The 26,316-nt window shown below is 41.8% G+C and overlaps 1 protein-coding gene across 1 annotated transcript in view; it reads left to right on the top strand.

Moving 5' to 3' along the window:
* Positions 1 to 26,316, top strand: part of RP1 (RP1 axonemal microtubule associated) — a 295,171-nt gene that overhangs the window by 69,418 nt on the left and 199,437 nt on the right. The window contains exons 16-20 of the mRNA XM_073329615.1: positions 1,934 to 2,065; positions 8,015 to 8,217; positions 20,660 to 20,746; positions 24,024 to 24,156; positions 24,421 to 24,572. Of these exons, the coding sequence (XP_073185716.1) occupies positions 1,934 to 2,065; positions 8,015 to 8,217; positions 20,660 to 20,746; positions 24,024 to 24,156; positions 24,421 to 24,572 (707 nt within the window). The remainder of the gene's footprint in view (positions 1 to 1,933; positions 2,066 to 8,014; positions 8,218 to 20,659; positions 20,747 to 24,023; positions 24,157 to 24,420; positions 24,573 to 26,316) is intronic.

The raw sequence follows: 26,316 nt of genomic DNA, 5'->3' as shown, positions 1-26,316 counted from the left end.
AAATTAGCTTTCTGAAGTCTCCTGAGCAGATGTAGTAGAGGGTAAATAGCTCCCTGTAATTTCTCCCCCTCTAGTGCTCCCACACAGGGACAGACATAATTCAGACTGTGAATTTTTGGAATTTCATCTACTGATTCTTTTCTGATGTTGAATCATAGGATGGATAACAAGAGCTACTAAACCTCTTGTTTCCCCACAGAGAAAGCAGTTTAATAGGTTGATTAAAACTTTCCATGGTTCACTCTTACAACCCCATCTCATACAGAACTCCCGTATCTTTGAAGGCAATGGAGTTTTAATTGCAGAGACAGCCTTGTCTTCATATGGCATTTATAATCCCATCTACAAAATGGGAATAGTTTCATATGATTAAAATGGCCTTCTTCTAAATTAACATTGCTTATGCTTTAATGATTATTCCTTTATAATGGGATTTTCAAAGGAGCTGGGGCCTGGATCCTTAAAGGTATTTAGTCACCTAACTCCCATTGATTTCAATGAAAGTTAGGAGCCTAAATAGCTTTGAGGATCTGGGCCCAAGTGATTTAAGTTCCCAATTCCTGTTGAGTTAGGCAATTAACTCCCTTAAGGTCCTTTGCAAATCCCAGCCTTCATGTTTCCCTAAAAAGACCAGTTCTTGATTCTAATTTGGTAGTTTAATGGGGTGATACATTATCCAATTTTCATCACACTCAGGGCTTGTCTATGCAAACATTGAGTTTGCGGCTGGCTAGGATGTAAATCTACCTTGCACTAGCCTGCTACTCACTAAGTGTCCATGTGGACCCTACTGTCATGCACTAAAAGTTCCATAGAGTGCTTTGATGCACCCCATAATGAAATATATGAGCCAGTTGATAAAGAATTATATCATTCAGAGCCCTTTTTTATTTTCCATTTGGCGTGCAGCTGATAGTCACTTGGCCAGTGAGAGCCTGGCAGAAACCAGTACAGTCACAGCTTTTTATATCTTGTGGATGTTAGCTCAAAGATATTTCAGATAAAAAATGAGAGAGCCCATGAAAATGAGGAATTGACCATCAAGCTTTGGCTATAAGTTGGGAACCCCAGACACAAAAAAGCAGTATAAACTCATCAAAAATACCTCAGTCAGCAGACAGAGACAGTATTATAGCACACAGTTTATATTATTATTTAAACAATTCCAAAGGTACACAGAAGCATTATAATAAAAGTAATCATAACCATGGCATCACTGGAAGTTCAGTGCATGCACCATGCGTGTGGTTGGGAGTGAAGGGGGCAGAATATTTGAGTCACTATATACCATGCAGATGAGAGAGAAGAATTTTTCCTCCTAAACCCATGAAGAAAAGGGTTTTCAATGGAAAGCCTTAACTAAAGCAATGCTAACTGGCATCACTATAATAAAACTAATAGCTACTCCATTATAGACTCAAGTATCAAAGTTGGTTCCTAAAATACCTTGCTTCTTAATAAAAGAAGATAAAAGGACGTAATGCTTTTTTCAGAGCAGCCAAGATTTGTCTCTTTGCTATTTCATAGTTCAGAAATGGCCACTGGCAGTTCTATTTGAAAGAAAGCAATGGCCCCCTTTAAGAAAGAAAACATCAGTGGAGGGACTTAACGTCAAGAAAACTGCATTTGAACGAGTCATTTGATTCATACATCAATGTTAAATTGTTGCTTAGAATCGCAAAGCGGTGAATGGATTTTATTGGCATGCCATCTTTTTTTCTTTTTTTTTTTTTTTATGCTTGCTGCTAGTAATAAAAACCTATTACTTACATCTATGCAATGCACAGAGAAAAGATTTTGGTATATCTTGTACATTTGTCTGACAATTGCAAGGTTTATTACTAGTTTTTGCCATTGAATACATGGGTAGCTTTTAAGTAGGAGAAGCCAATGATTTTTTGGTAGTGTCACATCTTACATTTTGTTATTTTAGTTGGCAGGGAAAAGCCTATGGGAACATCTGCGACTCCCACCCAACCAAAGAGAGGGATCAGAGAATCTGAACATCAACCAGCAAAAGCCCAGAAGCCAGTGGCTCAGAGCCCATCAGCTTCTCCACCCCCAAGTAAGGAATAGTTTTCAAAAATCTATATTGCAGTGCTGTGATTTGTCTGCCTTTGATGTTTCTTTGTGATGGCCTACCCTAGGGACGACACCACATGGCTTTTCTAGACTGTTGCAATGTACAGTGTGGATATGAACTGCTCTTTAACAGACTTGTTCTTATCTGAAGAAGCAGTGAAGTTTATCATATTGGTTAGCCAATAGTCAGCGTCTAACTGATTTGACTAATTTCACTGTGCTGATTTTGAATACATTATTATAATATAGCCCAGCTCTTTTCTCTACTAATCTGAGCCACTCTACATTCTATATAACTGCGCTAATACAATGTAGGGCCCAATACAAAAGCCCATTGAGGTCAGTGGAAGTCTTTCCATTTACTTTAGTGGACTTTGATATGACTGCATCATATTGTTGTGTATAATTTACTGGGGGAAGGGAGTAAGGATTCTTGACCCAGTACATACTGGCCTCAGTACTCTGTTGCCCCCAATATCCATGGGATGCAGATGAGGAGGACCTGTTCCCAGGACTGATGGGGTGAGGAGTTGTTAATGCTGATCTGATCCATGTCTGCCTGTGGCCCGCAAGGAGCCATCTATCAGCTGGGCATTGCTGAAGCCTTGAGCAATTCTCTCCCCCTAGTAACCTGCTACACTGGGAGTGGCATAAAGGGATTAAGATCATATTGTTTGGGGCAGGGTTGGTTCCCTAGTGTGTGTTATGTAGTGCCTAGCAGATTGTGGACACTGCCATAATATAAACAATAACACTGATTCACCAGTGATACCATTTACAGTGAGAAGTGTTTGAGACGGAAAACTCAGGTATTTTGGTATTTTTTAAAGTTTCAGTATTTCACTTCCACCCCCATTCAATTTAAACCAGGGTTTTTTTTAAGGGATTAATAATAAAAACAAAACAAAAAAACACCCTGTATTTCTAACTAAATGGAAATGTCTGCTCTTCAACCACAAAGATTGCTGTTTGATAGTAATTCTTGCCCTGGTCCTCGGATTACTATGGTACGAAATAAAATAAATAAACTTGCAGCAGTCAAGAACTCAGTTTGCAGGAGTTTCATGTTCTCTTCAAAGTCTAAAGATTTCTGATTTAGCAGGACAAGGTCATGCAGCCCACGTGCGAACTTTCTCTGAAGGGAGAATCTTGTTCTTATCTCAGTGGTGCAACGTTCCCCTGTTCAAGAAAGGGGTCAGGATGGTGGGGTGGAGTAGGGGAACAGACCTCTGCTTTGCGTGGTTCACCTATGTTTCAGATGCTGCGGGGGAGGATGGAGAATCCACAGTTATGCAATTCTTCCATCCTTCCCCTACCTCTGCAGAGGGGACATGCTGGGGTTGTAGAGCCTCTAGTGTTGTGCACTATTTGGCTGGACAGCTTCCCCTCCTCCCCCCACAACAGATAATAAATTGAGGAGCCCAATTGTCAAACTAGGGCCCTCAAATTTGAGTTGCCCAGTTCTGCTTTTGATTGACATTGCTGGAATTTAGGTACCGTTGTGCCTGTATAAACAAAATGCCAAATTTTGGCATGCTAATTTACAGGGTACCCAGATCTGAAAACTGGGAGCAATATGTTTTATACCAGAGGAGACTTTAAATGCAGTGCAGGATTAGGACTGCACCAAACTCTCCTGGTTTAATTAAAATCAGTGCAGACTATTTTTTCTAACGATTACGAATTATTTTCATATAGCACAGACATCTCTGTGGCAGCATCACTGCTGTGTTCATTTCAGAACACTATCTCCGTTTCTGGTTCCTTAGGCTTCCTCTGGTATTGCCCTGTGATGTGGCACCAAGAGCCGCCTGCATGTGTCATAGATTGTCCGAAAATGGTTCAGTGCATTGAATTTAAAATATAGGGCAACAGCACACACATCATTAAACGTAGTTTCAACAAAGCAGAATGTTTTTAGGGTTTGGTACTCAGGATCGTTTTCCAGAGGAGATATTGACCCTAAAAATGGTTCAGGTAAAGTCTCTATCACACTTCGTAAGGAGTATTTATGAGCAGTAATAACTATGGGGTCCTTTTTATGTCAATGCAAACTAAATGGAAATACAAAAGTTGACTGTATCTTTCAAAGAAAATGTTTCTTTTATGAAGAATATTTTCCTATGGAGCATTTTAACAGGTGACTCACTTTTCACAGGGTTTTTTTGGGGGTGTGGGGGTAGGGGGGAATCATTGAAAGCTGAAAGATTTTTAATCCACATTGACCTATTACACTGATTTTGTTTTTAAATCCTCAAGTTAGTATTCATAAAAAGGTGGCAATTGATTCTGTAAGTGGATGTTTAGTGTATGTCCCCAGCTATGCCCCTAACATTCACCTTTATAACATCTACAGTAACTCTTTAAGTTGTTCAGACCATCTCTCTGACAATGCAGGTCTAGGCCCAATGATGTATTCATTGGTGGGTTCTGCACAGTAAAGTTTTCCCTGAGAGATTACAGGAATCCTGTCAGATCTCACAAGTGTGGGAATTGATGTGGGAATTTTGATTGTCATCATTCACCATTGTGTTTCTGAAATCATCATTAAAAATTCCTGTGGTGGAAACATAAATATGTACAACAGCGAAAGAGGAGGCTAAATGGCCGCTATCAGAGACAGTGGCGTAACTAGGAGTGGAAATTTGTGTGGCCCCTGACTTCCAGGTGGACAGGCAATGACACACTGTGCTAGCTAGGCTTCTCCCCCGATGCCACACCCTCTTCCCAGCCTTGGTACCCCCAGACACAGGTCTTCACCTGCCGAGCTGAGCACACGTGCATGGGTCAGCGCAGAAAACGGCAAGGCAGAGCTGCCGGAACGTAGCTTTCTCAGTGGGGGGTGCACAGTTCTGTCCTGAATTTCAGGTGCCTGAGTGACGCGCCAGGCCGCTGTGGCAGCACTAGACTCCTGCTCAGGTTTGGGTAGCCTGGATGCTAAGCGAGCGGGCTGCAGCCCACCCAGGTCCACCTCTGGCTACGCCCTTGATCAGAGAGCTGCATAACCAGCTGCAACCCTGGCCAAGTGACTATCAGCTGCTCGCCAAATGGCTGAAAATCCCATAAAAACAGCATTTCTTATGACATTATTTATTATTTCCACAGTGCCATAGCTTGGTTGGTACCTTACAGACAAATACTAATATACAACACAAACAAACAAACAAAAAGGAGTCAGACTTTGCTTGAAATAGCTTACAATCTCTGGGACAAATTCAGCAGTCCTCTCTAGGGCGATCCTCTGACTTATTTGTGTTGCAGTGTTGCCTGAGTTAGAATCCCAGAATTTGGCCCTTGGTTCTGTATCAAATTCCTTAGGCATCAGTGGGACTCCCCACCGGGGAGTATTAGTCGATCCCAATGCAGAGCCAGGTCTTTAGTTACCTGAATCATTTGGTTTAAATGTGAGATTTTAATGTGGTAAAGGAAAACCCTTTTCTCTATATATTTCTGTAGTTAAATGTATTTTGGATCCAACTAGAATATACATTTGATAAAATTGACTATATAATTTTTCTTGATTACCACTGCACTGCTTTTCATAAAACAGCTACCGATATAATAAAAGTGACATCTAAGGAACTTAATAAGAAAAATCAGGACTGTGTTAAACTGATCCATCTTCTTTTCAGTTAACCACTTTGTTTCATAGACATTTCAAGTTAATGTGGAATTTTTTTTGCTTATATATACTTAATAAGAAACAAATCCAAAGGAGCCAAAGTCTTGTCTTTCACTAAGTACTTTTGTTAATACTAACAGAAATATAGAATGAGATGAGTTATGGCTGGAATTTCAAACATAACTTTGAAGTTCAGAGGTTTTGCTGGTATCTGTCATGTATTATACTTTATTTTCTTTTTCTTCTTCTGTTTAACAAACAGAAAGGAAATTGTCCTTGGTATAAAAAAAAAATATACCCAGATATCAAGAGGTACTATAGTTTTTAATCAATGTGGAACCTAAAGAGAGTTTTATGTTGGTGGGAACTCTCTTAGGGCTGGCCTACACTACCTCGATAAATCAATCTATCTTTTGCAGTTAGATCCACTTACCACGGTGGCTACACTGCCCTGTGTCGATGGGAGAACATTTCCTGTTGTCTTCCCTTACACTTCTTGGGGAGGTGGAGTACACAAATCAATGGAAGAGTGCTCTCCCATCGATTTAGCATGTCTTCACCAGACCCACTAAATCGACACTCACTGCAATCCGTGCTGGTCTACCAGTAAGTGTAGACAGGCCCTTAGAGAACATATTCTTCAGCTATTTATGTTTTCTATCTTATTGTTCCAGTAGTGGATTGCAGATGGAATGTTTATCAGCCTTTTCTTTTACTGCAGTATCTTCCCCTTGGGCCAGAACAGTTAGCTATAGATTGCAAACTCTTCCGAGCAGAGCCGGTGTGTAAGTGGACAGCACTTAGCTGACAGCACTACCCCATGAAGGAATAATATTTCAGACATATGACGGTTGCTAATCCATTTGAATTAGAAATATTCAAAATTATGTTCCTCCCTGCTGAGACTCCATTCATTCATGCTTCACTTCCAGGTTTGTCGTTTGAGATTTGCAAGTACATCTTTATCCTCAACATTGGGCAAAAGATCAGTGGAGGCAATCATTGAAGTGAATTTCTCTCTTCCAAAATTAAATTTGGTCAGGCCATCAGCTTGTGAAATTTACTTGTAATAAGTTGTGTTCCTCTCTAGTGACTAATCCACATAGAGGCTAACAGCTTACTATGCCTGAAAGCCAATAGGGTTACTTTCTTTAACTTAAATGGCAGAGGTCTGTGCTTTGGGGCTAATGATCTGTGGTATGTTATGCTCATTTTGTGACTTGTGAGTTAGAATCTGACCTGTAAACACAGTAAAAAGTTTAATTTTTTTTTAAAGGGTAAAATAAAAACTGGGTGCGTGCATGAATTTAAAGAAGTACTGAGTTCAAAGCTGTTCTTCCATTTACTTTCCTCAGATAGTCACTTTTTTTTTATTTGAAACTTAATTTGACTCTGCTTTCAGGTATTAATGATTCTTTCAAATTGAGTATTATGGCACCAATCCAGGAAATACTTAAGCATAAGCTTAGCTTTAAGCACATGAGAAATCCTATTTGATACCAGTGCTGAATTATCCTAAATGCTGGAAGAAATGAAAAGTACTCAACTATATACAATTGTTTTAAACAGATAGTGAGGGCCTTCACACCACAAAAAATGTTACTGTCATGGTCTCACCCCTCTAAAGAAGTAGAAACCAACTTACTCCAAAACAATGGAACCGGTATAGTACATGACATGGCCCCACACAGGAAGAGTTTCTGCACCCCACCTCCCCGGCTCTATTTGCAAGCAGCGCAGTAAAGTACATCATACAGGATCTCTTCTCGGTTTCATTTTGCTACCCTTGACAGCAACAGATCCTGAATAAGAAATTTCCTGAACACCAGCGTATATAGCTGTTTGAGAAATATATGATTCAACTCACCCTTGTTTAGCTTGCACATATTTTAAAGCAACAGACAGCTATTTCAGTTTTACTTTATTGCTCTCCATTTTTAAATTTCTGACTTCATCTTCTGATTGTGACAATATGTAATTCCACAATGAAGATAGGTAAAGAGATCTTAGAAACTGGCGTTTCCATTGAATCATAGAACATTGCAAGGATGGGGAAGCACATTGTAGGGTTGGGGAGTACACATTTGAGATGCTTGGTCTTTTCCAGTTTGATTTTAGTAGTTCAGTTTCAGCTAACCAGAACATTTTGGACTAGACAAAAAACACAAATCAATCTTTTTAGCCTCCCTCACTTACAGTGAAAAAATACAATCCTCTTTCTGTTATGTTTCCTTTATGTGCTGATGTTACAACAGGGACTGTCAGTTTCATGTCAATTTTGATTTACCACTAATGTTCTGTATTTCACAGAGGAAATGAAAAATACCCAAGGTACCAAGTATCCCCTTCCTTTAGATGATGAATGGAAAGTGTCAGTGCTGACAGGAAATGCAGGAACTCAAGCAAATGTCACACTCTGGATATATGGAGACAAAGGAGTAGCTGGACCAATAACTCTTGGCAAGGACAACGGGGAGCAACTATTTCTTCCCAGGCAGGAGGATGAATTTCAGGTAGCTAATGAAGGCTGGGAACATTATTTTACTGAATACCTTTCCAAAGATAATTCTCTCATGTGATAGGGAAAATGTTTTCTCCCTATACTTACTGCATAAAATAAATCTATATCCAATGTCTCTGAATTCTGTATTAAATTAGCTAAATATATATAGTACATGACAGAGGAAATACTCTTTTCTCTCATATCTTAGACAAGCAGGGGAAACTGCGGAAGTAAATTGCTTTCTTTAAAGCAATTAGTTTAGGCAGTTGGTTTGAAACTAGTCTTAGAAACCATCTACCTCTGCACAAATCATATCCACTGAAAGATGTGTATCATTTACAGGATCTTTAGAAATGAAATGCATTCTTGAATACACTGTTGTAATCATGGCTCAAAAATGAGTACTGCATGGTTGGCTCTGCTAAGAGTCATAACCTCACCGTTTTCCAGCTAACTAATGCCCTAATAAAAGACTGAAATGTAAAAGGTTTATACATGGTATTAATAGATTACAATAACATGAATGTTACATTGTCAGGATCTGATCCTGTTTATATCCTGCAATGAAAACAAAAGGAGTTTTGCGGTTGACTTTATTAATATAATTAGGATCCAGTTTGTAAAGGAGCTTACCTCCAGATAGAATGGAAGGAAGAAATTACTATTAACAAAGGGCTAAAGCTTCTCTTGGTTCTCACACAAAGCTTTTATAGGAGGGACATATCCTCTTTTGTTGTCTTCCAGCCGGAAGCCATGTATGAATTAATTCACCAGAAATGATACTGCCCATCATGTACTAGAACTTGCTGTGTGTGCATCTTCTATACTACTGTAGTTGTGACTCACACCAAGATCCTTATTGCCCATAATAATAATTAATAAGTACTTTGTACTAATATGGCTTAAGTATTGAGGCTATTAGCTGTGATGTTAGTTTTGGAAATACGTACAGTGTATATTTCACAGAGCTACAACCCACTGGGAACTCCTTTCTCCTCACTAGTGAATAATTTATAACCAGTTTTGGGTAATAGCATGTCTGCAATATTAACTTCTCTCCCTGTCCATAGATTCCCTAAGATATGGACCAATTGTCCTGCTATAAAATAGATATCCATTATAGCCATGTCCTATGAATATTGATCTTGAAGAAAAGAAGAATCTCTCCATCAGCAGCATGGGCTGCTACACTCCACACACTGACGCTCTGGCTTTCAGGCCTGACATAACAAATATCAATTAAAACATTTCCCCTCATTAGCCTGCAGTAGACAAATCCATCAAAAGCTAGCTAATGAGTAAGTACTCTTTTCAAAAGTGACATTGTTTGTACCTGTGGATCAGTGCGAGTATAGCAGTCGACGAGAATGGAGCGAGGAATGCAAGATTGGTTTTATTACTGATTCTCTTTATTGCTTCTGTGCTTGAGCCTGACGTGTTTCCACTTGCACTTTGCTAAAGCAGGAGACTTCACTTTTTCATTTTTAAAATGATCGACTTCCTCAGAGGTCTAGCTAGGAGTTCTAGGAAGAAAACTGTCTCAGACAGCATTATGGTAACCCAGGGCAATTTGAATCCCTTTCCTAAAGCAGGATCCCCTGGGAGAATAACATGAGGGGGAAAGGAGTCCAGGAGAGCTGGCTGTATTTTAAAGAATCCTTATTGAGGTTACAGGGACAAACCATCCCAATGTGTAGAAAGAATAGTAAATATGGCAAGCGACCAGCTTGGCTTAACAGTGAAATCCTTGCTGGTCTTGAACACAAAAAAGAAGCTTACAAGAAGTGGAAGATTGGACAAATGACCAGGGAAGAGTATAAAAATATTGCTCGGGGATGCAGGAGTGAAATCAGGAAGGCCAAATCACACCTGGAGTTGCAGCTAGCAAGAGATGTTAAGAGTAACAAGAAGGGTTTCTTCAGGTATGTTAGCAACAAGAAGAAAGTCAAAGAAAGTGTGGGCCCCTTACTGAATGAGGGAGGCAACCTAGTGACAGAGGATGTGGAAAAAGCTAATGTACGCAGTGCTTTTTTTTTTTGCCTCTGTCTTCACGAACAAGGTCAACTCCCAGACTACTGCACTGGGCAGCACAGCATGGGGAGGAGGTGACCAGCCCTCTGTGGAGAAAGAAGTAGTTCGGGACTATTTAGAAAAGCTGGACAAGCACAAGTCCATGGGGCTGGATGTGCTGCATCCGAGAGTGCTAAAGGAGTTGGAGGATGTGATTGCAGAGCCATTGGCCATTATCTTTGAAAACTCATGGCAATCTGGGGAAGTCCCAGACGACTGGAAAAAGGCTAATGTAGTGCCCATCTTTAAAAAAAGGGAAGAAGGAGGATCCTAGGAATTACAGGCCAGTCAGCCTCACCTAAGTCCCTGGAAAAATCATGAGCAGGTCCTCAAGGAATCAATTCCGAAGCACTTAGAGGAGAGGAAAGTGATCAGGAACAGTCAGCATGGATTCACCAAGGGCAAGTCATGCCTGACTAATCTAATTGCCTTCTATGACAAGATAACTGGCTCTGTGGATGAGGGGAAAGCGGTGGACGTATTGTTCCTTGACTTTAGCAAAGCTTTTGACACGGTCTCCCACAGTATTCTTGCCAGCAAGTTAAAGAAGTATGGGCTGGATGAATAGACTATAAGGTAGATAGAAAGTTGGCTAGATTGTCGGGCTCAAGGGGTAGTGATCAATGGCTCCATGTCTAGTTGGCAGCCGGTATCAAGTGGAGTGCTCCAAGGGTCGGTCCTGGGGCTGGTTTTGTTCAATATCTTCATAAATGATCTGGAGGATGGTGTGGATTGCACTCTCAGCAAGTTTGCAGATGACACTAAACTGGGAGGAGAGGTAGATACTCTGGAGGGTAGGGATAGGATACAGAGGGTCCTAGTCAAATTAGAGGATTGGGCCAAAAAAAATCTGATGAGGTTCAACAAGGACAAGTGCAGAGTTCTGCACTTAGGACGGAAGAATCCCATGCACCACTACAGACTAGGGACCGAATGGCTCGGCAGCAGTTCTGCAGACAAGGACCTAGGGGTTACAGTGGATGAGAAGCTGGATATAAGTCAACATTGTGCCCTTGTTGCCAAGAAGGCCAATGGCATTTTGGGATGTATATGTAGGGGCATTGCCAGCAGATCGAGGGATGTGATCGTTCCCCTCTATTCGACATTGGTGAGGATTCATCTGGAGTACTGTGTCCAGTTTTGGGCTACATGCTACAAGAAGGATGTGGAAAAATTGGAAAGAGTCCAGCGGAGGGCAACAAAAATGATTAGGGGACTGGAGCACATGACTTATGAGGAGAGTCTGAGGGAACTGGGATTGTTTAGTCCGCGGAAGAGAAGAATGAGGGGGGATTTGATAGCTGCTTTCAACTACCTGAAAGGGGGTTCCAAAGAGGATGGATCTAGATTGTTCTCAGTGGTAGCTGATGACAGAACAAGGAATAATGGTCTCAAGTTGCAGTGGGGGAGGTTTAGGTTGGATATTAGGAAAAACTTTCACTAGGAGGGTGGTGAAAGACTGGAATGCGTTACCTAGGGAGGTGGTGGAATCTCCTTCCTTAGATATTTTTAAGGTCAGGCTTGACAAAGCCCTGGCTGGGATGATTTAGTTGGAGATTGGTCCTGCTTTGAACAGGGGGTTGGACTAGATGACCTCCTGAGGTCCCTTCCAATCCTGATATTCTATGATTCTATGATTCCCTATTGCCAAAGTCATGCAGACAGCTATCAGAAAGTGGAAATACCCTTGCCTCTAGAAATAAAAGGAATCACATCCCTTTCTCATGTAAGTAGACATTACCTGTTGAATCCCCTTTGAGGCTGCTAACATGAGAAAAGATTGCCTGGGCATATTATACGTACTATACTAATGGACACACTTGACTATACCCTTCTCTAATAATTATACCAAAGGGAATCTTTCTCTTGGCCAGACAAATAGGTGCGAAGCTTGTTCTAGGCAGATGTCACTCCTTGCATTTCCACAAAGCCAATACATTGCCTATTAACACTGACACAAAAGAGGGCAGGCAGACCGGCCAGCTGAACCATTAACCAAATGGGATGGAAAAGGATAATCAAAATAGGCATAAAACATGACAGTAATACATATTCAGAGTTTTTGAATGAAAGGATAATATATCAAGTTTATTGACTCAGAAGCAGGTTATGACATCCTTACTCTAATATCATCATATCATATGATCCTATTGACTCATGGAGTAAGGTACTACACAATATGGGTGAGGTATCAGGATCTGAGCCCACAGAAGAAAATTACTGCTGAATCAAATGGAGAACATCATCATCTTCCAAGTGTGGTGATAGATTTTGTTTTGTTAATATAATTTAAGTTTCCCTATCTTCCCACTGATCTCAGTAAATGACTTGGAATCCTCCAACTCTCACCTATACCCTGTGAGCTGCTCAACCTGTGGCAACATCAAGGAAAACAGAAGTATGAGTTAACATTATTTTCTTAAAAAGAAAAGGAGTACTTGTGGCACCTTAGAGACTAACAAATTTATTTGAGGGTCAACTGCTGGAAATGGCCCACCTTGATTATCACTACAAAAGATCCCCCCCCACTCTTCTGCTGGTAATAGCTCACCTTAAGTGATCATTCTCATTACAGTGTGTATGGTAACACCCATTCTTTCACGTTCTCTGTGTATATAAATCTCCCCACTATGTTTTCCACTGAATGCATCCGATGAAGTGAGCTGTAGCTCACGAAAGCTTATGCTCAATAAATTGGTGAGTCTCTAAGGTGCCACAAGTACTCCTTTTCTTTTTGCGAATACAGACTAACATGGCTGCTACTCTGAAAACTGTCATTATTTTCTTAAACATTCTTTGTATTGGCCAGGCAAAGTGTTCTGGGGAGCAGTACAATGTTCTTATAAAGGCCACTGGGCCTAGAAATAAGAGTTGGAGAAATATTAAGCAGTGAGGGGAGACAAGGAAACTTTATTTTTATTAATGGAAATAGAGAGTAGGTGGATAATATATGAGTAGGGATTTTTAACAGAAAGAGTAAAAAGAAAGCTATTTAAAACAATGTAAACAGCTCTTTGGGATTTGAACCAGCAGTGAGCTAGGCTAGGAAAAAGGAGAATATGACAGAGGATGCTGCCATAAGCCTTTTAGTCAGAAGAACACTCACTGAGAAATAATCTGACAGTAAATCTGCCTTTCAAGTGCCTGAGAACCTCTACTTGTACTACAGTGTATAGGATGTGAAATGATTTGTATTCAATTTAAATAATGATAACAGTTCAGCATCAAAACAACCTGAAAAATGGGATAGAGTTGGGCTATAAGAGTATCCTTTATACTTAACGGTGCAACAAAATGCTTTACAAAGTAAAGGTGCAAGTGAAATACAAACTGTATTCAATCAAAAAGATAAGAATACATCAGTGACTTCTAACAGTTTACAGATCTCTCTATGCTATTTTTTGGAGCTGGATTATTTGGGCCTTTTGTGTCCTCCATACAGTTTTATGACTAATACTAGGTTTTATGTTAGAAAACCTGTCATTTTTTAACCGTGTTGCTCTAATACATCCTGAGAGATGTTATTTTGCTGCATGGTTTACATTTTCATATTCACGAACTGGACAGATGCTCTGAATATTTGTCAAAACAACTCCGCAAAATGGCAGTAATTTCTGGAAAGTACTCCCAAGTCTAAGTGTACCTTTGAGTGTTGACTGCGCTTTGATTCGCTGGTATATTCCAGAAGAGAAAGGGGATTCTCCATTCCATGCCTTGTCTGTTCCAATCCTAGATCTAGGATTCAGAAGGTCCAGCAAATTCATATACTTACACTGGCATCTCTACTGTTTATTTTCTGACCTGAGTTAAAAGGAGACTGCCAACATTGAGGGATTAAGATTCCCCTCAAGGATGCTGAATTTAATTGTATTGAGGTCACTGTTATTTAGTGGCCTAACTACAGTTGCTCCTTGAACCAACCCCATGTGTATTACTTAGCCCTAAGCCCTGGTCTACACTAGGACTTTAGGTCGAATTTAGCAGCGTTAAATCGATGTAAACCTGCACCCGTCCACACAATGAAGCCCTTTATTTCGACTTAAAGGGCTCTTAAAATCGATTTCCTTACTCCACCCCTGACAAGTGGATTAGCGCTTAAATCGACGTTACCGGCTCGAATTTGGGGTACTGTGGACACAATTCGACGGTATTGGCCTCTGGGAGCTATCCCAGAGTGCTCCATTGTGACCGCTCTGGACAGCACTCTCAACTCAGATGCACTGGCCAGGTAGACAGGAAAAGAACCGCGAACTTTTGAATCTCATTTCCTGTTTGGCCAGCGTGGCAAGCTGCAGGTGACCATGCAGAGCTCATCAGCACAGGTGACCATGATGGAGTCCCAGAATCGCAAAAGAGCTCCAGCATGGACCGAACGGGAGGTACGGGATCTGATCGCTGTTTGGGGAGAGGAATCCGTGCTATCAGAACTCCGTTCCAGTTTTCGAAATGCCAAAACCTTTGTCAAAATCTCCCAGGGCATGAAGGACAGAGGCCATAACAGGGACCCGAAGCAGTGCCGTGTGAAACTGAAGGAGCTGAGGCAAGCCTACCAGAAAACCAGAGAGGCGAACAGCCGCTCTGGGTCAGAGCCCCAAACATGCCGCTTCTATGATGAGCTGCATGCCATTTTAGGGGCTTCAGCCACCACGACCCCAGCCGTGTTGTTTGACTCCTTCAATGGAGATGGAGGCAATACGGAAGCAGGTTTTGGGGATGAAGAAGATGATGATGATGATGATGATGAGGTTGTAGATAGCTCACAACAAGCAAGCGGAGAAACCGGTTTTCCCAACAGCCAGGAATTGTTTCTCACCCTGGACCTGGAGCCAGTACCCCCCGAACCCACCCAAGGCTGCCTCCTGGACCCAGCAGGCGGAGAAGGGACCTCTGGTGAGTGTACCTTTTAAAATACTATGCATGGTTTAAAAGCAAGCATGTGAAAGGATTACTTTGCCCTGGCATTCGCGGTTCTCCTAGATGTAGTCCTAAAGCCTTTGCAAAAGGTTTCTGGGGAGGGCAGCCTTATTGCGTCCTTCATGGTAGGACACTTTACCACTCCAAGCCAGTAACACGTACTCGGGAATCATTGTAGAACAAAGCATTGCAGTGTATGTTTGCTGGCATTCAAACAACATCCGTTCTTTATCTCTCTGTGTTATCCTCAGGAGAGTGAGATATAATTCATGGTCACCTGGTTGAAATAGAGTGCTTTTCTTCAGGGGACACTCAGAGGAGCCCATTCCTGCTGGGCTGTTTTCCTGTGGCTAAACAGAAATGTTCCCCGCTGTTAGCCACAGGGAGGGGGGAGGAATGAGGGGGTAGTCACGCGGTGGGGGGAGGCAAAATGCGACCTTGTAACGAAAGCACATGTGCTATGTATGTAATGTTAACAGCAAGGTTTACCCTGAAAGAGTGTAGCCACTGTTTTATAAAATGTGTCTTTTTAAATACCGCTGTCCCTTTTTTTTTCTCCACCAGCTGCATGTGTTTCAATGATCACAGGATCTTCTCCTTCCCAGAGGCTAGTGAAGCTTAGAAAGAAAAAAAAACGCACTCGCGATGAAATGTTCTCCGAGCTCATGCTGTCCTCCCACACTGACAGAGCACAGACGAATGCGTGGAGGCAAATAATGTCAGAGTGCAGGAAAGCACAAAATGACCGGGAGGAGAGGTGGCGGGCTGAAGAGAGTAAGTGGCGGGCTGAAGAGAGTAAGTGGCGGGCTGAAGACAGGGCTGAAGCTCAAATGTGGCGGCAGCGTGATGAGAGGAGGCAGGATTCAATGCTGAGGCTGCTGCAGGACCAAACCAGTATGCTCCAGTGTATGGTTGAGCTGCAGCAAAGGCAGCTGGAGCACAGACTGCCACTGCAGCCCCTCTGTAACCAACCGCCCTCCTCCCCAAATTCCATAGCCTCCACACCCAGACGCCCAAGAACGCGGTGGGGGGCCCTCCGGCCAACCAGCCACTCCACCACAGAGGATTGCCCCAAAAAAAGAAGGCTGTCATTCAATAAATTTTAAAGTTGTAAACTTTTAAAGTGCTGTGCTTAAAGTGCTGTGTGGCATTTTCCTTCCCTCCTCCACCACCCCTCCTGGGCTACCTTGGTAGTCATCCCCCTATTTGTGTGATGAATGAATAAAGAATGCATGAATGTGAAGCAACAATGACTTTATTGCCTCTGCAAGCGGTGATTGAAGGGAGGAGGGGCGGGTGGTTAGCTTACAGGGAAGTAGAGTGAACCAAGGGGCGGGGGGTTTCATCAAGGAGAAACAAACAGAACTTTCACACCGTAGCCTGGCCAGTCATGAAACTGGTTTTCAAAGCTTCTGTGATGCGTACCACGCCCTCCTGTGCTCTTCTAACCGCCCTGGTGTCTGGCTGCGTGTAACCAGCAGCCAGGCGATTTGCCTCAACCTCCCACCCCGCCATAAACGTCTCCCCCTTACTCTCACAGATATTGTGGAGCACACAGCAAGCAGTAATAACAGTGGGAATATTGGTTTCGCTGAGGTCTAAGCGAGTCAGTAAACTGCGCCAGCGCGCCTTTAAACGTCCAAATGTACATTCTACCACCATTCTGCACTTGCTCAGCCTGTAGTTGAACAGCTCCTGACTACTGTCCAGGCTGCCTGTGTACAGCTTCATGAGCCATGGCATTAAGGGGTAGGCTGGGTCCCCAAGGATACATATAGGCATTTCAACATCCCCAACAGTTATTTTCTGGTCTGGGAATAAAGTTCCTTCCTACAGCTTTTGAAACAGACCAGAGTTCCTGAAGATGCGAGCATCATGCACCTTTCCCGGCCATCCCACGTTGATGTTGGTGAAACATCCCTTGTCATCCACCAGTGCTTGCAGCACTATTGAAAAGTACCCCTTGCGGTTTATGTACTCGGCGGCTTGGTGCTCCGGTGCCAAGAGAGGGATATGGGTTCCATCTATGGCCCCACCACAGTTAGGGAATCCCATTGCAGCAAAGCCATCCACTATGACCTGCACATTTCCCAGGGTCACTACCCTTGATATCAGCAGATCTTTGATTGCGTGGGCTACTTGCATCACAGCAGCCCCCACAGTAGATTTGCCCACTCCAAATTGATTCCCAACTGACCGGTAGCTGTCTGGCGTTGCAAGCTTCCACAGGGCTATCGCCACTCGCTTCTCAACTGTGAGGGCTGCTCTCATCTTGGTATTCATGCACCTCAGGGCAGGGGAAAGCAAGTCACAAAGTTCCATGAAAGTGCTCTTACGCATGCGAAAGTTTCGCAGCCACTGGGAATCGTCCCACACCTGCAACACTATGTGGTCCCACCAGTCTGTGCTTGTTTCCCGAGCCCAGAATCGGCATTCCACAGCATGAACCTGCCCCATTAGCACCATGATGCATGCATTGGCAGGGCCCATGCTTTCAGAGAAATCTGTGTCCATGTCCTGATCACTCACGTGACTGCGCTGACGTCGCCTCCTCGCCCGGTATCGCTTTGCCAGGTTCCGGTGCTGCATATACTGCTGGATAATGCGTGTGGTGTTTAATGTGATCCTAATTGCCAAAGTGAGCTGAGCGGCCTCCATGCTTGCCTTGGTATGGCGTCCGCACAGAAAAAAGGCGCGGAACGATTGTCTGCCGTTGCTCTGATGGAGGGAGGGGCGACTGACGACACGGCTTACAGGGTTGGCTTCAGGGAGCTAAAATCAACAAAGGGGGTGTCTTTACATCAAGGAGTATTTCAGGCAGGACTTCACGGAGGGTTCCAATAAGAAATGGTGCACCTAAGTTATCGTTCTTATTGGAACAAGTCGGTTAGCCTGGCCTCTGATTGATACATGGCTAGATTTACCTCGCTGCACCTTCTCTGTGAGTGACTGCAGTGTGACCTAGAGGAATGAGTCCCCTAGACAGGGGAGGAGGCAAATGAGTACAAAACAAATCTGGTCTATTTCTTGTTTTGACCCACTCCATCTATCTTTTACATCTTTGGCTGGCAGCAGACGGTGCAGAAGGACTGCATGCCATCCACATCTCATGGCTGCTCGGCAGAAGATGGTACAGTACGACTGCTAGCCATCCTCATCTCTTGCCTGCCTGGAAGAAGATGGTACAGTACGACTGCTAGCAGTCCGTATCGCCTGCCCGCTCACCATAAGACGGTTCAATAGGACTGACTGCAGGACTAAAGAGAATGACCTGGTCAAGTCACTCCAAATTTAGTCCCTGAGCCCATGTCTGCCCAGGCGCTCCCAGCCGACGTGGCCAGGAGCACCTCGGACATGACGAGGACGACTACCAGTCGTATTGCACCGTCTGCTGCCAGAAGGCAATGGGTTGCTGCTACTGTACAGCAAAGCCGTACCGCGTCTGCCAGCACCCAGGAGACATAGGGTGACGGTTACCTGAGCGGGCTCCATGCTTGCCGTGGTATGGCGTCTGCACAGGTAACTCAGGAAAAAAGGCGCGAAATGATTGTCTGCCCTTGCTTTCACGGAGGGAGGGAGGGAACGGGGGCCTGACGATATGTACCCAGAACCACCCGCGACAATGTTTTAGCCCCATCAGGCATTGGGATCTCAACCCAGAATTCCAATGGGCAGCGGAGACTGCGGCAACTGTGGGATAGCTACCCACAGTGCAACGCTCCGGAAGTCGACTCTAGCCTCGGTACTGTGGAAGCGCTCCGCCGAGTTAATGCACTTAATGGACTTAGAGCATTTTCTGTGGGGACACACACACTCGAATATATAAAACCGATTTCTAAAAAACCGACTTCTGTAAATTTGACCTTATTCCGTAGTGTAGACATACCCTTACATACCTGTTCCAAGAAGCAAGTGTTTAAAGTGTCATAAAATTGCTTCTCTCATTGTGACAAATGGCCAGTCTATATGTAGGTAACTAAACTTGCTCACTGGGTCTTTTTTTTTAGCTGTAGACCCAATCCTGCATTGGGATCTGCTTGAACAGATGCCTGTGCATATGTCAGTGGGACTTGGTGCATGTGCAGGGTTCCACTCTAGGAGATCCCAATGCCGGAGTGAGGCCTGAGGTTTCTCTTCGATCCCCTTCACCGCTGTGTACTCAATACCTTTTTCCTCAACAGGAGGTTGATGGTACATTTGTATTCATATGATTTGGGATTTGTAGTCAGATTCTATTGTATGGTCCTGTCTGCTCAGAAATTGTTAGCCCGATTCCCTTGTCACGTTAGTTTTACACCAAGATTGCTCCGCTATCTTTGATGGAGTCAATCCAGATTTAGGCTGGTATAAGTGAGAGGAGAATCAGGCTCTTAGATTCAATGGACTCTTTTAGATATTGTACTAATCTCCCACTTCTACCAGCTAATCTGTCCTACCTAGCCGGGTATTACTAGATCCCCTTGAGTTTTTTTGACACGCCCTTATATGTTAATAATGCCAATTACATCAGTGTCCTCTTCCACGACCAAGTATAGTAGTTCATCTGTTTTTGCTTTTTAGCATTTCACATTGATCCAGCATGTTTCAGTTTTCACTTTTGATGGCATGCCTATTGTTATTCAACTTTATAATCTGCCACTCTTTTACTTTTTCAGAATGTACCTCTGATGTAAATCGTCCCTCCTCCAGCTCAGCTGTAATTTCTGATCTATCTTTTACTGGACAGATTTATTTTTGTGTCGCTCACCGTTCAGCTTTGTCCAACCATTTTTTTCCCCAACTTGCGAGTTGAAACCATCTCAAAAATATTGCTAATTTTCTGTGCCAGTATCTTGGTTCCACTGGGGCTAAGGTGGAATCCATCTAATTATATTAGCGCCTATGCAGAAGAGAAACTGAATAGCCTATTTTCAGGGCCAGATTTTGAAAAGGGGCAGTCCAAGGTTTGCCTGAAAATATGCATGAATTGTTGCATGCCTATCTTTGTACACTTGGGTACTTCACTTTCTCAGGGAAATTGGGAAAGGATGACAGTTGTGCACGTGGACTAATTTTTTTAAAAAATGTGGCCCTCGTTAGCCAAGCTGAATGAATGGCAAAAAGTGTAAACAGCACAAATGGTGAAAAGTACATTAGTTTTTTCTTTCACCTGCAATAAGCTGAAACACAGGAAAGGAAATATTTCGAGGGTTGGGTTTTTTTGCAAAACTATCATGAAAAGATAGCAGCCTGGGCACAAAATACACACGTCCACTCTTATTGTCAAGAAGCTTTGCACGCAATATGTGTGGGCAAGTAGAATTGTGTAAGGCTGCCTTCTAATCTTGAATCAACTGCAGGGTCAGTTCTCCAATGGGAGCTTTGGTTAAACAGCCTCTAACCTTCACATCACAAGCCAAGCAAGCCTGAAGTATAGAGCTTCAATGCTTGATCCTTATTTACATGTGCTGTTTTGTGTTTAAATTCAGGTTGAAATAAAATATATTGGAGAATTCTATAAGATAAGGATAGGACATGATGGAATAAATGAACACCCAGAATGGAAGTTAGAAAAGGTAAGATTTTTATGGTTAATTTGCTGATCATTCTTCAGCATAATTAGTGCTTTAATTAATTGCTTTGTGACTTTATAGTAAATCTTGTAAAAACTGAATGGCACAGGTTGGGTGATAATTAAAATAATAATTAGTACTTATTTAGCACTTTTCAACTCAAATCACTTTATAGAGAAGAGTAAGTATCATTTTACAGATGAGATAACTGAGGCAGAAAGTGGTTTAAGAGACTTTCCCAAGGTCAGTAGGCAAGTCTGTGTCAGAGTCAGGAACAGAACACACTCTGAGCTCTGTCCATTAAACTACTGCTGCACCAATTTGACTGGATAAACCTAATCCCTGGTGCTCACCAGATGGGCCTATATTATTCATTAAAGTATCCAAATGCATTAGAAAATAAATTAATAATTTATAATAATAATTATAAGGAAGTTGACCCAAAGCATTTTCTGGGGTGTGGTGATAGTTTGGGGTAATTCACTCAGCTCATCACTGATCCCCAAACTTGATTTGTGTTGGTTAAATCAGTGCTTTTCAACCTTTTTTCATTTGTGGACCCCTAAAAAATTTCAAATAAAGATCTAGACCCCTTTGGAAGTCTTAGACCAAGCCTGCAGACCCCCATGGGTCCACGGACCCCAGGTTGAAAACCACTGGGTTAAATGAATCTGTAGCATAAGACAGCTGAAGACTAGCTGACATGCAATGCAATGAAAGACCAATCTGAATGTCAAGGCAACATGGTGGAATGTTTTATTTTCAATAACAATCAAAATTTGAGATTTTTCCTCTGGTTCAACTTTTTTGGCACATTTCTACTTGTGTACAACCACAGAGTCCTTTGATCATGGTATATACTGTACATCCTAGAGTATGTAAATAGTTACTTTCCAGGGCCAAGGAGAAATTCTTTGACTCTGGGGGAAAAATACCTAATTTTGCAGTTAGCCAGGGCATTCAGAGAAGGTGAAATTACTGACAGATTGTGTAATCCCAAAATACATGCCACCAAAGCATTTACATAAATGTATTATCACGGTCAAGTTTATAAATGGGATGGGCCAGAGCCAAAATTTTGCATTTAAACTCCTGCAAACTTGGCTTTGTTAGCATTTTTTTTCTAATGTGTCAATCACTGTGGTACCTAGGTGCTAATTTTGAAGTATTGATACTCTGTCAAATTTTGCATCCTAAAAATTTAGTGTTCTACTGTATTTTTCAGTTTGCAGTAGATTGCTCTTATATTACCTCTAGAAATTGGCTGTGAAAGGTCACAGAATTTCAGCTGCACCATCGACAGTTTCATGGGGGGAAAAAGACCAAAGTTTGGCTATAAACACCCCAGTGATATCCTTGCACCTAATAATATCCATGCTTGGAAAAACATATTTCAGAGCTACTAAGTGACATAATTCAGTGATTATACCATCAATAGCTATTAGCCAGGATGGACAGGAATGGTATCCCTAGCCTCTGTTTGCCAGAAGCTGAGAATGAGTGATAGGGGATGGATCACTTGATGATAACCTGTTCTGTTCATTCCCTCTGGGACAACTGGCACTGGCCACTGTCAGAAGACAGGATACTGGGCTAGATGGACCTTTGGTCTGACCCAGTAAGGCCCCATTCTTATGTTCTATTCCACTCTATTTTGCAAAATAAACCTTGGTAGAATAAATTCATACTAGCACAGACCTATCATGTAATATTCCTTTCAGAACTCCAGACCAAGTACTTGTGCTTTGTTTCCTATCCTACATGTATGGAAACACACATGCCTGCCTTCTATTCTGTCATTTCATTTTACAAGGCCTGAATCCTAAAACCAGAACTGCATGGCAATAGCAGATTTTTGACATTAGCTCAAAGGCCTGAAGTTTAGGAATATCAAACCTGAATAGAAGTTTAAATGTTTCAGTTTGCTCAAATGATTTCAGGAAATCTGTTTCCCAACCTGTTGGTTACAGCACATTTCTTTAATATTTTAGTCCAAACTTCATAGGGCAACTCTGGGATTTCAAATAATTCCCTTCACTTAAGGAAACGAATTAGCTTGAAAGTTGTTGGTTTTTTTTTTTTTTGGTCAATGCACCTAACATTTGTTGTTGCTCTGAATCTGCAGGGGGAGGTGTGCCAATAACTATTTGAGGTTGTCCTGTAAATTCAATTAGCGATTGAAAATCACTGCTGCAGAAGTATTTCATGTTGGAACCCAAATACTCTCTTTTAAATTAATATTATTTTAAGTAAAATACATGTCCACTTTAATGGGGAAGCAACTTAAAGGAGTCTTTTCTCCCCCTCTAAAATGTGCATTTAGAATTTGAGTGCAAATATCTAATTTCATAATTTTAATAATAAAGCTTTTTCTAAGAATACTGTCTTTTAAACAGCCTCAAGAGTGTAGAAAGAGAGAGAATGGTTTTGGCAGTGAATGCCTGCTGCTAATGAAGGTTGAGGAAGGGAAAACTGTAGTATGTACTGCTATAATCGAAGGCCAATAATAACCATCCCTAAGAAAGAAAGGAAAAAAATCTCCTCTAATAACATGAAGCAACAAATAAGACAGTTATTACCATAGCGCTCAGTAGCAAATAGCTCAAAATTTGGATCCTGAACTATCTTGAAGTGGTGAATGTGTAAATGTGTTTGGATGCAGGGTTTTGGTTTGTTCCATTATAGAAGCAGGAGCCAGCTACAGAATTTGGATCTGGATCCACCAATTTCAACAAACTGATTTCTTAGAATCTATGAAAACACATGCTTTTCTCCACCAAAGTTCAGAGGGATTTAGATTCAGAAATTTGGTTTCAGCCCATTTCCATTTATAATGGAAAGGTGCTGTAACAGACCCATGTCCCTTTCCAAAGACCTAGTCTCTCTGCTCAATTTTCAGAATGTTTTCATTCTGCAGTTCAGAAGGCAGTTTTCCATGGAATTTATCCATGGACAAAAATCAGAGCCAGTGATGTTTAGTAAGGTAAGAACGAAAATTTAATTCATGTGTTTGCTCATGCCAAAAATAAGACATATTTTGAGAACTCTTAGCAGATCAAAATAATAGATGTTGGCAGTTACAGCAGAGATACCAAGGAATGAGTGAGTATAAAGATTCTCTCTAAAGATTGTCTTTTTAGTTCCAGGTGGAGGGACATTGGTAAAGTAATAACAAAATTAGAAATGTAAAATGAAGAAAAAAGTCTCTCTTAAGTATTGGGCACTGCAGAACTGGAGAAACTGCATTGCATCATGGTTGTTGCTACTGCTTCTCCCCTAGGTGACACTGCAACACGTAAAGAGCAGGAGGACTCTGAACTTTCCAGCAAACAAGTGGTTGTCAAGAAGCCGTGGAGATGGAGATATTATATGTGAACTCCCAGTAGAGGAAGCAGGAAAACCCATTTATCCAAGTACGTGTATACTTCAGAAGTACACACTTAGGTGTACTGGATTCAGGTTATCTGAGTTATATTCCACAAGCAGTATGTTCATAAAGGTATTGTTAGTAATCTCAAAAAACACTTAAATTTAGTTCTTGAAAATATAATCTCTGCAAATGTGTGCAAGCCAGATTTGTGGTAGTGTCTTCATTGTGACTGAAGGTTGAACACACATGAATTGTGATCTCTCTGTATGAATAACTAACTTGTGTTTTCCTTTCTCGGTTTTGCAAGTTGTGAGATACCACATTTATGTTTACACTGGCCATTTGGAGCAAACTGAAACAGACTGTCCGATCTACCTATGTATCTATGGAAAGAGAGGTGACTCTGGTCTAAGACTTCTGCATAAATCTGATATGCCAGTGAAATTTCAGAGAGGAATGGTAAGTTTGAGCGAGGAAATTTGCATATTCACAGAGACATGTTTAAAGTAGCCCTTATACATGCTTAAAATTGGTTTTGAGGGGAACTAATCAAAATCTTGGACACAGATACACTTCACTTTATTTAGCTACTCTTTTATTAAAGATTTTCATAGATATAATACAGTACATTTGGTGCTTGCCATTTCTGGGAGATAATAATACAAGTGAGGAAAAAACAGGACCTAGTAAACCAGAAATGAATAATGGAACAAGAGTAAAAATGGGAAGTGGGGGGGAGGGGGGGAAGGAACATTAGGGAGAATAAAATAATAGAAAAAGAAAAGCCACAAGGGAAAATACAGACATTTTCAGTCAAAACATAAAAGATCAAAATTGGACACAAATGAGTGCACAAAAATTGTTTCATGGCTTCAAATCTCGGTAGGAACATTTGCTGTCTATTTCTTCTAACACATGACAGTTTTGGAAAGCATTTTGATACTGATTAATGCAATCCAGGTGTAAATAAAACTATCTAATTTGTCTTTCATGTACCTAAGAGCCTCACCATAAGCAAAATACACAAGCTGCATTCTGCAGCATAGTTTAGTGGCCTGAGCAAGAGACCGAATTTCAGAAATTACTGAGTTCTAATTCTGGTCCTGTCACTGAGGATAGGTCTACACTGCAATAAAACACCCCTGGCTGGCCCATGTCAGCTGACTCAGGCTTGCAAGGCTCAGATTGCAAGGCTATAAAATTGTAGTGTAGCTGTTCGATCTCGTGTAAGCTCAGAATCAGGACTCCAGCCTGAGCCCAAATGACTATGCTGTAATTTTATAGCCTCATATCCCGAGCAAGCAGACAAGGACCAGCTGCAGGTGTTTTATTGTAGTGTTGACATACACTGACTTTCTGAGTGCTCTTGGTAAGTCACTTGGCCTCCACTATGTCTCAGTTTCTCCATCTGTAAAATGGGTGAAATTTAACGCTTACTAACCTAACAGGTTGTATTGACATATTTGAGGAATACTTATAAAATGCAAAGCGTATGTAAATGCTAAATTATTCAGCACAGTAGAACATCCCAGATACACTGAGAAACTGCAGGTGGTCTGTGCCAATTTAACAGCATAGAATATAAATCTGCCTTATTAGTAATGCATTATATATAAAATACTGCACAAAGGAGTTTAAATTCAAGACATAAAGAGATCTCTTCTGGGTAGGCTGATGAGAGTGTCCTGTATTATATAATTTATACAAAAAGGCTAAGATTGAGGAGATTCTATTCTTCACCTCATTTGTTACAGAAGCTGGAAGGTGTGTAGTGAATGAGGCAGGGGACTGCAGGAACAGAAAGTAGCATCTGCTGGTTCAGCCAGTTGAATACTGCCGTGGAGAACTGGATTCTATTCCTGCCTTTGCCACAGAGTTCCTAATGTGATGCTGGGCAAGGCACTTAAACCAAACTTTCACAGGTGGCCATGGTGTTCCTCATTTTCTGGGTACTCAACTTGAGATGCTTGAGCTCTGATTTACTAACTTGCTGAGCACTCATAGCTGGAACTGAGGTTAATGGGAGCTGTGCTCTGAACATGTAAAGTGCTATGAAATACTGAGTACTCTGAAAGATCCAGCCCTACGCTTCTAAAATTGAGCACCCAAAATTAGATGACAATTTTGGCTTTAATCTCTGTTCTTCAACTTCATCATGAAATGGAGATAATAACCCCACTTCACTTCACCTCAGCAGAGTACT

The sequence above is a fragment of the Lepidochelys kempii genome, chromosome 2 (genome assembly GCF_965140265.1).
Source record: "Lepidochelys kempii isolate rLepKem1 chromosome 2, rLepKem1.hap2, whole genome shotgun sequence".
Lineage (NCBI taxonomy): Eukaryota > Metazoa > Chordata > Testudines > Cheloniidae > Lepidochelys > Lepidochelys kempii.
This window is presented reverse-complemented; position numbering and strand designations above follow the sequence as displayed.